General features: G+C 47.1%; 1 protein-coding gene across 2 annotated transcripts in view; it reads left to right on the forward strand.

Annotated features, from left to right (window-relative positions):
- Positions 1-7,694: 7,694 nt before the first annotated feature.
- KCNQ5 (potassium voltage-gated channel subfamily Q member 5) overlaps positions 7,695-20,706 on the forward strand; it is a 745,242-nt gene continuing 732,230 nt past the window's right edge. For both annotated transcript variants that reach the window (XM_068281488.1, XM_068281487.1), the window contains exon 1: positions 7,695-8,962. In XM_068281488.1, the coding sequence (XP_068137589.1) occupies positions 8,577-8,962 (386 nt within the window). In that variant the 5' untranslated portion in view covers positions 7,695-8,576. The remainder of the gene's footprint in view (positions 8,963-20,706) is intronic.

The raw sequence follows: 20,706 nt of genomic DNA on the forward strand, positions 1-20,706 counted from the left end.
CCTGGCTACCTACTCTGGGCACATATACCCCTGCCTACATATACTGGGCACATATACCCCTGGCTACCTACTCTGGGCACATATACCCCTGCCTACATATGCTGGGCATATACCCCTGGCTACCTACTCTGGGCACATATACCCCTGGCTACCTACTCTGGGCACATTTACCCCTGCCTACATATACTGGGCATATACCCCTGGCTACCTACTCTGGGCACATATACCCCTGGCTACCTACTCTGGGCACATATACCCCTGGCTACCTACTCTGGGCACATATACCCCTGCCTATATATACTGGGCATATACCCCTGGCTACCTACTCTGGGCACATATACCCCTGGCTACCTACTCTGGGCACATATACCCCTGGCTACCTACTCTGGGCACATATACCCCTGGCTACCTACTCTGGGCACATATACCCCTGGCTACCTACTCTGGGCACATATACCCCTGGCTACCTACTCTGGGCACATATACTCCTGCCTACATATATTGGGCACATATACCCCTGCCTACATATACTGGGCATATACCCCTGGCTACCTACTCTGGGCACATATACCCCTGGCTACCTACTCTGGGCACATATACCCCTGGCTACCTACTCTGGGCACATATACCCCTGGCTACCTACTCTGGGCACATATACCCCTGCCTACATATATTGGGCACATATACCCCTGCCTACATATACTGGGCATATACCCCTGGCTACCTACTCTGGGCACATATACCCCTGGCTACCTACTCTGGGCACATATACCCCTGGCTACCTACTCTGGGCACATATACCCCTGGCTACCTACTCTGGGCACATATACCCCTGGCTACCTACTCTGGGCACATATACCCCTGGCTACCTACTCTGGGCACATATACCCCTGGCTACCTACTCTGGGCACATATACTCCTGCCTACATATATTGGGCACATATACCCCTGCCTACATATACTGGGCATATACCCCTGGCTACCTACTCTGGGCACATATACCCCTGGCTACCTACTCTGGGCACATATACCCCTGGCTACCTACTCTGGGCACATATACCCCTGGCTACCTACTCTGGGCACATATACCCCTGCCTACATATATTGGGCACATATACCCCTGCCTACATATACTGGGCATATACCCCTGGCTACCTACTCTGGGCACATATAGCCCTGGCTACCTACTCTGGGCACATATACCCCTGGCTACCTACTCTGGGCACATATACCCCTGCCTACATATACTGGGCACATATACCCCTAACTACATATACTGGGTACATATACCCCTGGCTACCTACTCTGGGCACATATACCCCTGCCTACATATACTGGGCATATACCCCTGGCTACCTACTCTGGGCACATATACCCCTGGCTACCTACTCTGGGCACATATACCCCTGCCTACATATACTGGGCATATACCCCTGGCTACCTACTCTGGGCACATATACCCCTGGCTACCTACTCTGGGCACATATACCCCTGGCTACCTACTCTGGGCACATATACCCCTGCCTACATATACTGGGCATATACCCCTGGCTACCTACTCTGGGCACATATACCCCTGGCTACCTACTCTGGGCACATATATCCCTGGCTACCTACTCTGGGCACATATACCCCTGGCTACCTACTCTGGGCACATATACCCCTGCCTACATATACTGGGCATATACCCCTGGCTACCTACTCTGGGCACATATACCCCTGGCTACCTACTCTGGGCACATATACCCCTGCCTACATATACTGGGCATATACCCCTGGCTACCTACTCTGGGCACATATACCCCTGCCTACATATGCTGGGCATATACCCCTGGCTACCTACTCTGGGCACATATACCCCTGGCTACCTACTCTGGGCACATTTACCCCTGCCTACATATACTGGGCATATACCCCTGGCTACCTACTCTGGGCACATATACCCCTGGCTACCTACTCTGGGCACATATACCCCTGGCTACCTACTCTGGGCACATATACCCCTGCCTATATATACTGGGCATATACCCCTGGCTACCTACTCTGGGCACATATACCCCTGGCTACCTACTCTGGGCACATATACCCCTGGCTACCTACTCTGGGCACATATACCCCTGGCTACCCACTCTGGGCACATATACCCCTGGCTACCTACTCTGGGCACATATACCCCTGGCTACCTACTCTGGGCACATATACTCCTGCCTACATATATTGGGCACATATACCCCTGCCTACATATACTGGGCATATACCCCTGGCTACCTACTCTGGGCACATATACCCCTGGCTACCTACTCAGGGCACATATACCCCTGGCTACCTACTCTGGGCACATATACCCCTGCCTACATATACTGGGCACATATACCCCTGGCTACCTACTCTGGGCACATATACCCCTGCCTACATATATTGGGCACATATACCCCTGCCTACATATACTGGGCATATACCCCTGGCTACCTACTCTGGGCACATATAGCCCTGGCTACCTACTCTGGGCACATATACCCCTGGCTACCTACTCTGGGCACATATACCCCTGCCTACATATACTGGGCACATATACCCCTAACTACATATACTGGGTACATATACCCCTGGCTACCTACTCTGGGCACATATACCCCTGCCTACATATACTGGGCATATACCCCTGGCTACCTACTCTGGGCACATATACCCCTGGCTACCTACTCTGGGCACATATACCCCTGCCTACATATACTGGGCATATACCCCTGGCTACCTACTCTGGGCACATATACCCCTGGCTACCTACTCTGGGCACATATACCCCTGGCTACCTACTCTGGGCACATATACCCCTGCCTACATATACTGGGCATATACCCCTGGCTACCTACTCTGGGCACATATACCCCTGGCTACCTACTCTGGGCACATATATCCCTGGCTACCTACTCTGGGCACATATACCCCTGGCTACCTACTCTGGGCACATATACCCCTGCCTACATATACTGGGCATATACCCCTGGCTACCTACTCTGGGCACATATACCCCTGGCTACCTACTCTGGGCACATATACCCCTGGCTACCTACTCTGGGCACATATACCCCTGGCTACCTACTCTGGGCACATATACCCCTGGCTACCTACTCTGGGCACATATACCCCTGCCTACATATGCTGGGCATATACCCCTGGCTACCTACTCTGGGCACATATACCCCTGGCTACCTACTCTGGGCACATTTACCCCTGCCTACATATACTGGGCATATACCCCTGGCTACCTACTCTGGGCACATATACCCCTGGCTACCTACTCTGGGCACATATACCCCTGGCTACCTACTCTGGGCACATATACCCCTGCCTATATATACTGGGCATATACCCCTGGCTACCTACTCTGGGCACATATACCCCTGGCTACCTACTCTGGGCACATATACCCCTGGCTACCTACTCTGGGCACATATACCCCTGGCTACCTACTCTGGGCACATATACCCCTGGCTACCTACTCTGGGCACATATACCCCTGGCTACCTACTCTGGGCACATATACTCCTGCCTACATATATTGGGCACATATACCCCTGCCTACATATACTGGGCATATACCCCTGGCTACCTACTCTGGGCACATATACCCCTGGCTACCTACTCAGGGCACATATACCCCTGGCTACCTACTCTGGGCACATATACCCCTGGCTACCTACTCTGGGCACATATACCCCTGGCTACCTACTCTGGGCACATATACCCCTGCCTACATATATTGGGCACATATACCCCTGCCTACATATACTGGGCATATACCCCTGGCTACCTACTCTGGGCACATATAGCCCTGGCTACCTACTCTGGGCACATATACCCCTGGCTACCTACTCTGGGCACATATACCCCTGCCTACATATACTGGGCACATATACCCCTAACTACATATACTGGGTACATATACCCCTGGCTACATATACTGGGCATTTATACCCCTGGCTACATATACTGGGCACATATACCTCTGGCTAGATATACTGGGGACACATACCCCTGCCTACATATACTGGGCACATATACCCCTGGCTACCTGTTCTGTGGACATCTCTACCCCTGGCTACCTGTTCTGGGGACATCTATACTGCTGGCCACCTATTCTGGGGACACCTATAGACCTGGGGCTACCTATTTTTGGGCAAGCACTGCTGTCAGATTGAGTGTATTTTGGGGAACTGCTGCCAGGTGAGAGGTGTCTACCATATTAAGGGGACATTCTGCCTATTTATGTGAAATGCTGTCTATTTATGTGCCTCATGACTGCTGAATTTGTCTTGTTGGGGGCCTCATGGTTACTGAATTTGTCTTGTTGGGGGCCTCATGATTTGTTGGGGGCCTAAAGATCGCTGAATTTGTCTTGTTAGGGGCCTCATGATTGCTGAATTTGTCTTGTTAGGGGCCTCATGATTGCTGAATTTGTCTTGTTGGGGGCCTCAGGATTGCTAAATTTGTCTTGTTGGGGGCCTCATGTTTGCTCATGATTGCGGAATTTGTCTTGATGGGGGGGGGGCTCATGATTGCTGAATTTGTCTTGGAACATGCTGGAAGGTTCATACTGAGGGAGGGTGGGTGAGCGTGAGCCTGCTAACCTCCATGTACATTTGAAGGGGCGTGACCAAATGTGGAGTACCCATAACCACGCCCACATTTGGTCACGACCCTTCACCTTAGGGGGCGCATTAATAGTCTTTGTCCCCGGGCGCTGAAAACCCTAGCTACGCCTCTGTGGTGAGTGTGTCAAGACGACTGCTAAGTGCGTCCATATTGGTTTGGTCTGGCATTCTGTAACGATTGGTGTCAGCACGCGGAGAGAATCTGATTATTGGTGATCTGCAGTATCACCAAGAATACAGATAAATACCTGATTATTGATGATCTGCAGAATCACCGATAATACAGATATATTGCTAACCTCTGGACACCTGAAGCGTGTGTTTGGTGTAACAGTAGTAATTGGACCACCGGGGTAGCAGGTGGTCCAATGAGTAGAGACAGACTCTACTGCAGTCAAGGACTCCAGGAGAAGGAGACCCTGACTGATTTTGCAGCAGTACCCCCTCTTCGGAGCAGGGGGCCCCTGCAGGAATGCTGAGCACCCAAGGGGTGGGTGACAGCCAGAAAGGTCGGGCAGGCCGGGTCGGCAATACACAGACAGATAAAGTACAAAGACAGGAAGCTGATTCGGTATCCAAGGCAAGCAGGGTTTGGCAACAGGTAATCAGAAATGCAAGGTACCGAATCAGAAAGCTGAGGGAAAGTCAGGAAAGCAATAAGTCATAACAGATATCAAACAATGCCTAGTCTGGGTGTGAGGTCCGTGGTCTCTACAACCTGGAACTAGTCTGATGTATAACAGAATGATAACACAGGTTCCTTAGTCTGGGTGTGAGGTCCGTGGTCTCTACACCCTGGAACTGGTCTAAGGAATAACACAGATGATACACAGTACTCCTAGTCTGGGGTGTGAGGTCCGTGGTCTCTACACCCTGGAACTGGTCTAAGGAATAACACAGATGGTACACAGTATTCCTAGTCTGGGGTGTGAGGTCCGTGGTCTCTACACCCTGGAACTGGTCTAAGGAATAACACAGATGATACACAGTAAACTGGCTAAGTGTGGATTCCCAGGTCTACCTGGTTCCACCACACTGAAGGATCTGACTAAGGTCTGAGTGCTAACACATAAGTATTCGCAACGCCAGACAACCAGCAACTGAACAGCAAGATATATATATAGTAAAGCGCTCCACAGCGCCGCCCAGCTCCCATCAACCAATCACCTGCTGAGCTGGGATCAGCTGACCGCCTCGATCAGCTGACCCTTCTCCTATTGGCATAAAGAGCCTGTCTTGCAGCGCGCGCGCGTAGCTCTCCATCTGTGTGCACTACTAGGTCCAGGCAAACCAGAAGCATGTTGCTGCGGGGAAACCGCCGCTCTGTGCGCGGATTCCGACGCCTCACTGTCAGAATGCGCGGCGGTTTCTCCGCAATCCGTCACAGTACCCCCCTCCGAGGAGTGGACTCCGGACACTTTCCACCAGGCTTCCCAGGATGTAAGTCATGGAACTCTTTCTTTATAACCTTGCCTTTTATAAGGGGGGGGGGCCTCCAGGAGTGAGTGTAGTCTGATTGGTGACAATGTGCCTGCTGACTGTGATGTAGAGGGTCAAAGTTGACCTTAATGGAACATTATGGGGGCGAAACGAACTTCCGCAATAGTTCGCTTTCGCTGGCAAACGCGAACCATCCAAAGTTCTCCTGGAACCGTTCGCGGGCGAACCGTTCAGCCCATCTCTAACTCCAGGTACCCAAAATGGCTTCGAGCCTTTGATTCAGACTCCTTAGTCTAATACTTACCAGGGCTGTGGAGTTGGTAAAAAAAATCTTCTGACTCCTCCTCAGTCTATGAAACCACTGACTCCGACTTCAGGTACAATTGCTCAGACTCTACAGCCCTGGTAATAACAGTTTACTGAGGAAAGGTGGCCTGGCTGAGGGAGATAGAGGTGCACACAGTGACAGGCAAGCCAGAAAGAGAGCCCTTATACACGCTGTGTGCAGCCATATAGTGCTCTGCTACACAGATACATCACTGTCCACAGTACCCCGTCCCATAGAGCTACTTGTCCGACGCCATCCACTAGTGTTGTCCGGATCATGAACGATTCGGATCTTTGATCCGAATCTCTTTTGTGAGTCGAATCATCAAAATGAGTGATTCGGATCACAAAAGGGGCAGGGCCAGGAGCGACACGCCCCCTCTCAGCGGGCAGCGGGGTCCTGGAAGCAGAGCAGAGATGGATCGCTCTGTTGGAGGGGAGCCAGGGACAGGTAGATGAGAGAGGGGACATGGGTGCCACTGCCAGATATGTGTAGAGCACACATACTGGATGAAATGTGCTGCACTGCTCTAAACAGCTGCACTTCACTTTTGGGAATGCTTTGGGGAATGCTTTCTTTCACTGTGCGAGGTTTGCATTCAGAGTATACAGATGAACATATAGGTGAAATATATATGTAAAGCATGATTGCAGCATGTGGGTATTGTGTGCAAGCAAACATTTCTGCTCCCTGCTCATCCCTCCTCTGTCCACTCCCTGTCCTTTGTCCATCTTCTCCCCTTCTCTGTGTGTCCACCCCCCCCCCCCCCCCCTTCTCCTGTCCTGATAGTCATTTCACCCCCGAATGCTTCGGTAGTAAAATGATCCGAAATTCGGATCAAAGATCCGGATGTTTTCAATGATCCGATTCGAATCATCCGGATCATTGAAAAGATCCGAACTTCGCATCTCTATCATCCACAGCTTACTTCCTTGAAATTCCCGGTCTCCTCTGCTCAACCCTTTCACTAGGGAGGGGGTGCTCAGGAAGAGAATGCAGAGACTGGAGGAGAATGACTGTGGAGAAATGTTACACAGTCGCTCCGCTCAGTCAGTCTGCTGTCAGCTCTGCACTGATTATGATGAAGTATCATGTGCCCTTGGTCTCCTCCTGCTCAGAGACATGTGCACCCCTTTGCTCCCCCCAGGCTAAGCCTCTGTAAACTGCTAGTGAAAGAACTACACAGAGTGACAGCACTTCCCCAGCTTTACAGAAAAAGTTGTCAGACGGGTATAAGCTGCCTGCAGGTTAATGTGGGCACCCATGTCCCTTTCCCAAGACAGCCCATAGTTTGTGTAGCGGCCGCCCTTGCACCAGTGGATGTAGAGAGCTGTGGGATGACTTGGGATGTGGTTGTGCACTGAGCGATCTGGCCCCTCCTGTACACAGAGCAAGGGAATTCCATTCTGTGTTCAGCTCCAGGCGTGACATCAGCTGAGAAGATCATCTGGAGGGATATAGGTTACATTGGTGCAGCTGATGAGAACACAAGCCATCAGTGGCCATCACATGATAAAGCTGTGTCTCTCTATTTATTCCACACAAGGAGATTGGAACAGTTGATGGCAGGAGATCTTGCTGGATCTGTGTCACTTTCTAAGGGGTCATTCAGGCTGGCTTATTATTACTGCTATCCTCTGGTAGGAGATGGTGCTCTGTAACCTCGTGTGAGAGAGAGCTGCGACTTTCCATCACAGGCAGAGCACTCACTCACTCAGCACTCTGCACGCAATCAGCCGGGGATGCTGCATCTGAACACAAGGCGGGCTGCTCCTTGACAGAAGGGGGCAAAGTGGAAGCCTGATCTAATTTGCTAAGGGGGGTGAAGAACGTCGCGAAAGGAGTTTCCCAGGGAGAATATGAGCAGGCTCAGCAGCAAGCATCACTCAGCAACATCTGACTACCACGCTGCTTTTCTGCTAGAGCTGCGCCTCCTCTAACCTGCCTGGCAGAGAGCAGCACACCTATAGGATCCGTCTTCTCCCCATATATGCCTTGCACAATGTCTTGTCTGCCAACTTCGCCTGGCTTCTTCATCTGACACACAGTCCGCCTGAACGCTGTGAGATTTCCTATTCTAGGAGGCGCAGCTCTGCCCTTTGCATGCACCCAGAGCGAGCAGCTCTGCCCTCTCTGGCCACCCCGGCGATGCCATGCCCCGCAACCATAGTGGAGGCGATGAGGGAGGCTCTGGGCTCTGGATAAAGAGCAGCTCTGGAGGGAGAGGACGGGGCAGAGAGCGCTATTACGGCATGAAGGATGTGGAGTCCGGCCGGGGCAACAGGGTGCTGCTGAACTCCAATAGAGGCGATGGCTTGCTGCTGCTGGGGACAGGTGACTCTGCCAGGGGCGCAGGGGGCAGCCTGCACGAGAGCCGGAGGGGGAAACAAGGAGCTCGCATGAGCCTATTGGGGAAACCGCTGTCTTATAATAGCAGTCAGAGCTGCCGAAGGAACGTCAAGTACAGGAAGCTTCAAAACTATCTGTACAACGTGCTGGAGAGACCCAGGGGCTGGGCTTTTGTCTACCACGTCTTTGTGTGAGTAAATAACAAATCATTCTTTGTTGACTTTCCTGAGCAATGCTTTGTGACGGCTGTCAGTCACGGCTGGAGTGGAGTGATTGTACATGCTGTGGAGTACAGTTGCTCTTCTGCTTGCTAGGTTGTTTCAAGAGCTAGATGTGCACCTGACCTGAACGGATTTCTGTACATCTACATAGTGGAGTCATAGCCTGCTGCCCTCTTCAAGTGATTAGTATGTGCTGTAAAAGTTGGTGTTAATGAATGCAACTAGGTGTTTGTAGGATTTGTGTACAATGACACCAACAGGTAAACCTCCTGTACACTAATCGATGTATTTAATTGATTAGATGTGGGTTTCAGTAGAATCAAACCCAATATATTTTGGAAGAGGCTATTCTTATTTCATTTGAGGATGGGACTAAAGCCTAATACACACCTTCAATTTTTATTGGCTGGTGATTGGCCAATTTTACTGCTTTTATGCTTTACTGCTTCCATGTAGTATGATGGTTTAGCTAAACGATCTTTTTATAATATTCAAAATCTGTTGTCCCTCATACTACATAAAGGTGGTAAAATTGACCAATCAAAATTGGATGTGTGTACCAGATTTATGCTGGGTACACACATTAAAATTTTTATGCACGATAGATGCATCCGATTGATGAATTCCCTCATGTCCGATATTACTCCTGATGGATTCTGCTCTCGATTTCTCATAGAAGTGAATGGAAAAATATAAGAAAAACGAATGAAGATAAGAGAATCGAGCAGAAAAATCGATCGGTTGGGAAAATCGAGCGGAAAATCGTAATGTGTGTACCCAGCTTTAAAAGAATTCTGAAGCGACAAACATAATCTATTGTTACTCACCTGGGGCTTCTTCCAGCTCCCAGCAGCCGTCTCAGTCCCTCGCCGCAGCCCTGGTCCTCCTCGGTCTCCCCGCTGGCCGCCTGTAATGATTGTGCTGTAGTTGTGCGCAGGCACAGTACGCACCAGATGACGTGGTCACGCAGGCACTCGGTGACCCCGCCGGGGGGTTGCCATCATTATGTGCAGCCAGCGGGGACACCAAGGAGGACCAGGGCTGCAGCAAGGGACTGAAACGGCTAATGAGGAGCTGGAAGAAGCCCCAGGTGAGTAAACAGTATTTCATCCTCTCTCGCCTCGGAAGTCCATTAAGCCACGGTCAGCCAGTGGCCATATAGTTTTGTTCTACATCGAGCGATACAAAGCTAGCAATGACAGCATTCTGATTGATATTCCATCAAATATCCCCATGCAGTGATGTAAGGTGTTGGTCCAGGTTAACTGTTAATCCCACAGAAATATGGATTTTTTGATCAAGCAAAAATCTAATAGTGTATAGGAGGCATTATCAGCAGTTGTGTAATGTCAGCATCAGCCTGATATTCATACTAGAGAGTCAAAGGAATAGATTATTTAGGTAACCTTTCATGTTACATAGGCGGTGGTATATTGCATGAAGATTGTACAATCACATTACAATATGTGCAGCCTGCATAAAGGCCTGTTTGTACTTGCAACAATGGCCATCCATTGGGTTTTTTTTGGACTGAATTTTCCCATAGAAAAATGGTGTTTTGGTATCTGCTAGTCTGTTCTGTGGTGAAGGGTGGTAGAGAGGGAGCTGAAGTGAGCTGCCACCACCTGTGGCACTGGCAATACATAACAATAGCGACTGGTCAAGGGTTACAAGTGTGCATGGGCCTTGGGATTAGAGCCATCTGGATGAAGGTGATCAGTGGCCTCCCAGGTTACTCTGGGAATGTGCAGACTCTCAAGACTGTACAGAATTCTAGGCATACAGTTGCTGATGTTAAAACTAATCTAGTAAATTGAGCACATTAACTATCAGTATTATGGTGGCCATACATGGTACAAATGTTTAATTTTTTTTCCTGATTAGATAATTTTGTTCGATTACTCCATTAGATAGCATATAAAGATTTTTCCAACATGTCCAACATTTTTCTTGATTGAAAAAAATATTATTTTTTACTTTCATTAGATTCAATGGTTTTGGTCGAATAAATGGGAAAATCGAACTTTAACTTTAACCATTAGACTCACCATATACTATGCAATCTTGGTTGTTCAATCTTACCACATACATGTAGTGTACGAGCTTATCAAAATCTTTTCAAATTATTTTCAATCTGTTGGCCCATGACTACATAGATGTGATAAATCTGTACAATAAAGATTGTATGGTGTGTGGCCACCCTTATTAAGGTTATAACACCAGCCACCTGTGTAACTAATGTTTCTTTCAGACCAGTTGCGTAACTTCTCAGTTGTAGATGGATGTTTCCTGAGTGGCCAGCAGTAGTACGTCAGCTATGAGGGCACACACACAGCTGGCTGCACTTGTTATCCAGCGTAGGCTAGGCCTGCACTAAGCCATGTGTTATATCTGCTGAACATGCTTTGGAAAGGAAGTCCACTTGTTTGAGAGAAGTGAATGAAGTTTCTGAAATAGTAATAGGGCGTGATAGAAGCTTATTATCCAGCACATAATTAGATTTCTGTTTGTGGGTAAGAGAGGCCGGAAACCACTAACTGTTGCTGGTGGGCTTTGTGACTCACAGTGCACTTTCAGAAAACAGCCAGAAAGGAGGCAGCCTGAATTTACTTCTTAGTCATATACTTCTGCTTTCAGGGGTCTTTATCAGCAACTGTTTATTATCAGTGTAAATTTGGTTCTATTTATGTGTTCCGGATGATTGATGTTGCAATCTTTCCTTTCATGCTTCCACATTGTTCTTGAAGCCTTGCCTATTTCTGACAGGATTGCTGCAGATTTCAGCATTGTCACGTCTGTGTCCATGATATCGTTCTGTGGACTGTTATTTGAAATGATAAACAAGGTAGTGTTGTCCAGTAACATGGCTGTGTTCCAGCTGTCCAGTTTATTCCAGTACCATCTTACAATCTTTCTGAGAGCTCTTGTTTCAGATTTGCTCCAATGCGGGATAAGGGAGCTCCCATTTATAGTATAGTAATCAATAGGTTTCTTCCTGCCTTCCTTGTTTTGTCATTTGAAATGATGCGCCAAGCAGCTGCTGTACGCTGAGCACCTGCTGCTGACATGAGGAGCTTGCAGTGTGTGGAGTCCTCAGCACTTCAGCCTCAGCATTATAAAGCTCAGCCTTCCATCTCCTTGCCAGCATACGCTATGAAGTGTATTTTCAGTGTTTAGATCTTCCTAAGGGAAGTGATGACAGAGAAATACTTGTGATTTTGGAAGGCTGCACTGGACCTCACAGCATTCTAGTGGATGTATTTGAGTTCCTGTATAAACCTGATTGGTTACATTGTTTCACTGGTATCTATCACATGCACACATCAACAAGTCACAGGGTCTATATGTAGCAATGTTGTGGGCTGACAAGCTTGCTTATATATTGGATATATTTGTATGGACTTGTGTTTTCCATGCTCTTAAACTGAGGCACAGGATATCTAAACAGTTCGCACAAACCCGATATCTTGTCCTTTTGTGCCCTCATGTGACCTGGAGTGTCCCCGAAGACAAACCCTAACCTCACCCTATACCTAACCCTGACCTTCCCCACCGCCTGTACCTAACCATACCGCCTTCTTGTGCTGTGTTCCTGTGACAGCCCTGACTTCAGCTTTATACACAACCCTAAAGTGTACCTTAAGTGAACAAAAACTATTAAACTGTCTATGCCTTTTGAGCACAGTCCACACTATTTACATTCAACCTTATTTTTACATTAAGGTCCATACCGACGGCAAGATTGTTAATTTCTATTGACTTTAGCAAAAATACGAATGATCGTTCGTGATCCTTAATGATGGCCGATCTCAATGAACAATCATTTGCAGTTTGTCGTCCGTCTTTAGCGCATTTTTGTTAAACAAGGGTTGAAACGAACAATCATTGGCCAAAATGAGCAATGAAATCTTGCCATGGGTATGGACCTTAATTTATTTGAATGATCATTTTAACAGCCATTTTCACCCCTTCATTTGCATTATGCTGATTGTGAAGGATAGATCGGGGAACGATCGTTCGTTGGCAGAGTTCTCCGATCTAATCTTACCGTGAGTACTTTGCTTTATGCCTCATTAGCTCGGTTATTTCATGTTTGAGCTTTGCTATTATGACACGTCCAATGCAATGGACACGTCTGAATGGGTGTCCCATTGCATGGAAGGTGACAGTGTATGTGCTGTCACTGTCCACGGCACTCCACAAGTTTATGTGCAAACCTCGCCTTAATTACTTAAGCTCATGGAAGAAACTGAGTGATCCAGGAGAATATATTCAAAGAGTCTTTTTGGCCTCACTTGCATCATATCAGACCATGCTAAGGGTGTCAGGAAAGTTAGGGAAGCAGTGGCAGCTTGCTCACAGTCACATGTACGCACTCTCAGTACCTGTATTGCTGCAGAATTAATTCCAAGGCTTTCCCGGAGGCTTGGAAAGTGCTATTAGTGTCACACACAATATGTTTATATTCTCTTGTGCTGAGGGATGAGCTCCATTTCTCAAGATGAAATGGTTCTGAATAATTTGCATGTATACAATTAGAATACATGCTAGAAGTAATTGCATTAGAATATGGAAACATTAGGTAAAATAACCTTTGTATAAACAATTGATCTATTACATTGCAGCCAACAATCCTTGTCCTATAAGGCAGGCATGTGATTTCATTACTTCTGCGTCATCTTTTCACCTAGTCAAATATTTGATTGTGGGTCTTCTTGTAATTGCCTTGTAAGTGAACAGGCGAACTGCAGGATTTGTAAACGTACAGCTAAGGTTACATGCATAGGAATGCAATAAAGCAAATGCAATATTCATGTAATATTGTTATCAAGCATGAGCACACAGCTCTTCAAATATGTTTGGGGTTTTAAGCAATAGAAAACAAGGTCAAGCAATCTGATGCAATGTCAATGCCAAGTTTGTGTACAAACCATGAATTATTCTATTTCCTGATTTCATTCATAAGATCTTTACTGCATGTGGTGTTTATCTTTGTCTAAGTTGTTACATTCCTGTTTCTACAGTCTGCATCTACTTAAAGCACACATAAAGTGAGAGGAATAAGGAGGCTGACATATTTATTTCCTTTAAATAGAGCCTGAGGTGAGCTCATATATATAAAAAAAAACTTAGGCTACCTGATCTGGGAAGCTGAGAGGATCATGTAGCAGCAAAAACCGCTCCCCGCCACTTCTGTGGGGCGCACTGGCCCACTTTCACTTCCGTGAACCCTGGGTCACAACATTGGAATGAGAGACTGTGTCTCTCATTTATAGTGTGCAGGAAGGCGGGGAAGCGGTAGGGGGCATGGCCAGGGAGAGAGAGCTACCCAATGGCAGCTCTGGAAACCCTGCAGGAACACATTTTAAACAGGGAATCCCTCTCCCCTATGTTTACCTCTGAGAAAGCGACAAATATTGTCGCTAATCCCGAGTGGCTATAGCACGGCAGTGTGTGTGTGTGTGTGTGTGTGTAAGGGGGGGGGACAGAGAGTGGCGGTGTGGACACACACACACAGCCATGTCATGAGGCAAAGAGCATGCCTCTGTGTCCCATCTTCCCTCCCACAAACCACCTTGGGTTCTCTTTAAAGCAATACAATGGCCTGGCTGTCATGCTAATCCTCTGCCTGTAATACTATTAGACATAGACCTTGAACAAGCATGCAGATCAGGTGTTTCTCGGGTTCCTTTCACAAGGGCAACTGGCAGGAGGTGAACTTACTGCCTGACAGCTGCTCTCTTGCACCGGACGGTAGCTTGTTAGCGCTCAGTACTGGCACTGGACAGGTGCCCCACCCCCATGGAGTGAGATGTCAGCGTGACTGCAGCCATGCTCAGACTTGATAAGTCACAGTCCTTGGGTAGTGACACGCATGGTGTTACTACTGCTGCAATTTGGTTGCATTTTAATTGCACCTAAATTGCACTGGCCAGCAGCAGATGGCAGACTGCATTGTTTGGAAAACGCTCAGTTTAGGCCTAAATGAAAGCTGACTGGATTTGTTGCATGCTTGTTTCAGATATGTGTTTCAGACACTGATGCCAGGAAAATCAGCAGGACTTCAAAGCAACTGGTATTATTTAAAAGGAAAAAAATATGGCAGCCTCTATATACTGTACCTCTCTCTTCAGGAGTACTTATAGTGTTGGTGCTCTATAATACATTTTTCACCGGAAATGTGGCCTGCACTGCTGATTGGGCATTGGTAACAAATAATAATGGCATATACATGGATCAGCCAAAACATTAAAGCTTCAGTCAGTCAGTTCAGCCTCTCAGATTTGCCATTGTCAATAAAGCTGAATAAGGGACTATGCCATTACTCACTCAGGTTTTCTATTGCAGCTGTTCCATAGGAATTCCCTTTTGAAACATTATGTCATGTAGCCTGGAGATCCCTCCAGCAAGCATGTAGCTTATAGCACAGTGGATGTTCCCCAGCTAGAAAGCAGCTATCACCTCCATTGAAGAGCTGCTGACAAATTAACTATTTGAAGACAACACTGGAGTTTAGGCAATTTGATCATTTATCAATTTCATTATGAAACTCCCCTGTAGCTGCAGTGCTGGCCACAAACAGTTAGCCTTTTCCTAGCAGAGAGAGGAGGTAAGAGGGGTCAGGTGATCAGTACTGAGAGTGGTTTGTGCCTCCTCTTAGCTCCTCTCTGGTTGCTTCATGTGGGTGATGGTGGGATGGGGGTAGAAGTTGGAACAGCTCTCCAGTAAGATTACACCTTCATCTCAGTAGGGCAATGGGACGACAGGAGCCAGCCATCTACATAAGTGTAATTTATTTGTAGCAAAAAGTACACACATGCAATGCACAAAATATTTTCAGTTGCTAATTAATGCATATGTATGATTTTATGCATTAAAAAGGGAGTCTGAACAGGGGCTTTAAAAAAACCTGACTTATATTATGTAGACCCCTTTTTTGCCACTAAAATAGACCTGACCTGTTGATGAATGGATGCAATAAGACCTCTGGGGGTGACAGAGGTCTTATGGCGTTAGATCCTTCGAGTTTTGTGGTGTTTTAATACACTTTTTTTTTACCCAGCACACCCACAGATGATCAATCAGATTGAGATCTGGGGAATTTGGAAGCCAAAAAAATGTGATTCATTACACCAGGCCACGTTCATCCTTTGCGCAGTCAGTTTTTACACTTATGTGTCCCATGTAGGCACTTTCAGCAATGTACTGGGTTCAAGGTGGGCTCCGGGATTGGTATATGGCTTTCAGAGTCAGAATCTGTTTATTCGCCAAGCAAAGACAAGCTGCTCCATGCTGCGCATGCTTGTGGTACGGAGCGGCCCGTCTTCGGGAGTTCCCGAAGACTGCCGAAGCCTCCAGCTGCAGAAGAGAGAGCAGTCTCCGACCCATAAGTTGGAGACTGCTAATGGGGAAGCCAGCAGCGGAATGCGGGGAGGGTAGGAGTAACGGAAAGGCTCTATAGGACCAAGAGCCTTCCCTCTCTTTAGGTGAGTATCTGTTTTTGTTTTGTTTTTTAATTGGCTTTAGACTTACTTTAAAGAGAACCCGAGGTGGGATTTAATTATGTTACTGGGGCACAGAGGCTGGTTGTGCACACTAAGACCAACTTCCGTTGCCCCATGGTGTGACTCCAGGACCCCCCTGCGCGCCGACATACCCCCCGCAGTGCTGGCGACATGCAGCGTGTCGCCAGCACAATGTTTACCTATGCGCTGTCTGTCAGCGCCGCTCCCCCGCCTCCTCCGCATCGGCGCTACCCGCCCGTGTCCCTTCCCTCCCGCTGATAGGAGGGAAGTGACGCGGGCGGGTAGCGCCGATGCGGAGGAGGCGGGGGAGTGGCGCTGACTGACAGCGCATAGGTAAACATTGTGCTGGCGACACGCTGTGTGTTGCCAGCACTGCGGGGGGTATAGCGGCGCGCAGGGGGGTCCTGGAGGCACACCATGGAGCAACGGAGGCTGGTCTTAGTGTGCACAACCAGCCTCTGTGCCCCAGTAACATAATTAAATCCCACCTCGGGTTCTCTTTAAGGGCTTACATTTCAGGATATAGAACCAATGTTAAAGAGGTATTAAACTCTGACATGACATTCAATAAAAGTGTGTTTTCCTACTTTTATCACCCATACGTTGTCATATTTGCTTTTGTGCACAGGTATTATAATTCTGTAACGATAGGTGTCAGCAACCAGAGAGAGAATCTGATTCTTGGCGATCTGCAGTATCCCCAAGAATACAGATATACCTGATTATTGGGGATCTGCAGAATCGCCAATAATCAAATATGACTAACCTCTAGACACCTGAGTGAGTAAGTGTTTTGGTGCAACAGTAACCTTTGAACCACCGGGGTAGCAGGTGGTCCAATAAGTATAGAAGACTCTACTGCAGTCAAGGACACCTGGGAGGGAGTCCCAGACTGACAAGGAGCAGTGTCCCCTCTGTAGAGCAGGGGACCCCTGCGGGAATGCTGAACACCCTGAGGGAGGGTGACAGCCAGAAGGTCAGACAGACCGGGTCGGCAACAGTGTATCAGATATGCAAGGTACCAAATCAGAGAACAGAAGAATAGTCAGGAAAGCTACAGGTCATAACAGGTATCAGAAAGATCTAGTCTGAGGTGTGAGGTCCGTGATCTCAACACCCTGGAACTATGCTAGAGAATAACAAAGATGATATACAGTATTCCTAGTCTGGGGTGTGAGGGCCGTGATCTCAACACCCTGGAACTATGCTAGAGAATAACACAGATGATATACAGTATTCCTAGTCTGGGGTGTGAGGGCCGTGATCTCAACACCCTGGAACTATGCTAGAGAATAACACAGATGATATACAGTAACTGGCTAAGTGTGGATTCCCGAGTCCTCCTGGTTCCACCACACTGAAGGATCTGACTAAAGTCTGAGTGCTAACACAAAGGCATTCGCAACGACAGACAACCAGCAACTGAACAGCAGGAGATATATATAGTAAAGCGCCCCACAGCGCCGCCCAGCTCCCATCAACCAATCACTGACTGAGCAGGAATCAGCTGACCGCCCAGATCAGCTGATCTTCCTCCTATTGGTATAAAGAGCTTGTCTTGCAGCGCGCGCGCGCGTAGCTCTCCATCTGTGTGCACTACTAGTTCCAGACAGCCCAGACACATGGACACGGGGAAATATGCAGAAACTCCTTCTAAAGCTGGGAATACACCATGAGATTTTTTGGCATATAGATGGTTTGATAGGCAATTTCCAATTTGTCCGATCTGATTTTCGATCATTTTTCTGATCATATTCTCACAGAAGTGAATGGAAATCGATTGGAAAATTGACAGTAAATCTGCTGCAAAATCTCATTGTGTATTCCCAGCATGTGTCCAGAACACAGACAGCAGCTCAGAAATAATTATCGGGTACATTACAATATAAATACACCAGTTATGAATAAAATGCAATGGCAGCTTTCAGAGCAAATAAACTATACTTTGGGAACTTGTAATTTCGAAAAGAATTTGTGATGAATAGCGGAAAAGCCGCCGCGTGTTCTGACAGTAAGGCGGCTGATTCCGCATCTGATGCGGCGGTTTGCCCGCATCAGCATGCGTCTGGGTTATCTGGAACTAATGGTGCACATGGGAAGAATGGTGTGGGGGCCGCCGCATGTTCTGACGGTAAGACGGCGGATTCCGCGTCCAGTGCGGCGGTTTCCCCGCAGCAACATGTGTCTGGGCTGTCTGGAACTAGTAGTGCACACAGATGGAGAGCTACGCGCGCGCGCACTGCAAGACAAGCTCTTTATACCAATAGGAGGAAGATCAGCTGATATGGGCGGTCAGCTGATTCCTGCTCAGTCAGTGATTGGTTGATGGGAGCTGGGCGGCGCTGTGGGGCGCTTTACTATATATATCTCCTGCTGTATACTTTCCTGACTTGCTGCAATTAAGTAAACACAAGATAATGTTATTACCAGTTCGGATTTGGCTCTCACTGCAGGGAGCTATCTATTGAAAAAGTAAGTCCTGTGTTTAACTAATTGAATGCTGTTCTGCGTAAAAAAAATGTAGTAGTGTATTATGTGCTGTAAATAATTTTTTAAAGCAATGAAGAAATGCTGGGTTTTATACCAGTTTAAGTATTCTGAATCCATTGGTTACAAACTTGTGTTCTCTTTGGACTCGATCAAAGGTGCAAAAAATTTTTACATGAGCCCTCCTCCCTTTTATAATACAGTTTCTAATAAACATGTGTCTTTTTTCTTATAATAGGTGATCTTAGTTCATAATATTTATTTTGCTTCAGCATTTTAGTATATTCTATGGGGTTTTGGTTTAAAGCCATGTTTCCTTTCTTTTGTTTTATTTTTCTTGAAATCTATAACTTATCCTTTCAACAACTTTGCATTCCTGAGTTTTTACTCCTGACAATTTTGGCTTTACGGCTGTCTGGCTTTTGATACAGCGTTTTATTACTTATGCCATCAAAGTAATACATATATTGTTTTTTAGGGCAACCTAGACTTTCTTTTGGTAATATTTTTTCCAAGAATTGTTTAACTTTATATGCATTTTATAGGGGAAAATTAGGAGTAAACACAAATATTTTTTTTTCATGTTTCACCCTTCCTAATATTCACATAACAAGTGTCACAGTTTTAAAACACCTCAAAATACATTATTTGGCTTGTCCTGGTTAAAACAATACCATATATGCCATATTTCATCACTAGTTGGACATGTAGCGTACCATTATCGCCATCCTGTGCATTTGGAGCGATTGTATGCAATCGCTAGGGCGCACAGTTTGGGGACTGCAGTGCTGTACAATTGAATTGCTAGGCAACAACATAGCGATGCATCAATGCAGCATTGGGTGCCTGGTCGCATCTGGGTGGCAGCCATAATTGGTGTCCACAAATCTTAAGGACAATTAGATGACGCAAGGGGTTAACTAGTTAGGTAGACGTTAACAATTCACTATAGGGACAAAAAGAAAACAATTTACTTTTAATGGGACACTGTCACTTTAACTAAAAAAAACAACTTTAAAAAAAAAAATTCATGACTGATTGCTGCTACGGCAGCAATCACTCACTACTGGGTGGGTGCGTGAGCTTGTGCACATGCAGCAGCAGCAGGGCGCGTGCATGCACGCACAGGGGCATGCATGCACGTGCATGCTGGCGGTAGCAGCAGCTTTTAGTACAGGACGTGAGTCTCAAGTCTTGGAATCTTTAGAGTAGAAGATTTGGACATGAGATTCAGGTCATGGAACCTGCACCAGTTAATTTTCTATTTGTACTCGCTCTCTGACATATGGTTTCAAATTGTTGGGGGTGTTTTGATTATAGTTTTGTTTGCAGCAAGTATCTGTCAAAGGATGAGGCTACATTCACAATGGGAGTTGCAAAAACAGGAATGCAACAGCACTGTAAAGTCACACCCCACGTTATGCACGCATTGTGTCGCATAGAGTAAAGCATACCGTCAATGAAAAGTATGCTTCACTGTCACTGTTAACACAAGGATTATGCGGTAATGCACTCATGCAGTGCATTTGGATACCACACTCTGTTAGATTGCGTTGAAATGCGTTTATACTGTCTGCTGCTACGGACTCGGTGTGAGGCCTAATATGCATTGATAAAATGCAAATATAATGAAAGAAAGTGCTGTTACAAGAACTGCAGCAGGCTAACCCTGACCCAGTCGCAGACAGGGAGTCTGTTTA

The sequence above is a fragment of the Hyperolius riggenbachi genome, chromosome 4 (assembly GCF_040937935.1).
Source record: "Hyperolius riggenbachi isolate aHypRig1 chromosome 4, aHypRig1.pri, whole genome shotgun sequence".
Taxonomy (NCBI): domain Eukaryota; kingdom Metazoa; phylum Chordata; class Amphibia; order Anura; family Hyperoliidae; genus Hyperolius; species Hyperolius riggenbachi.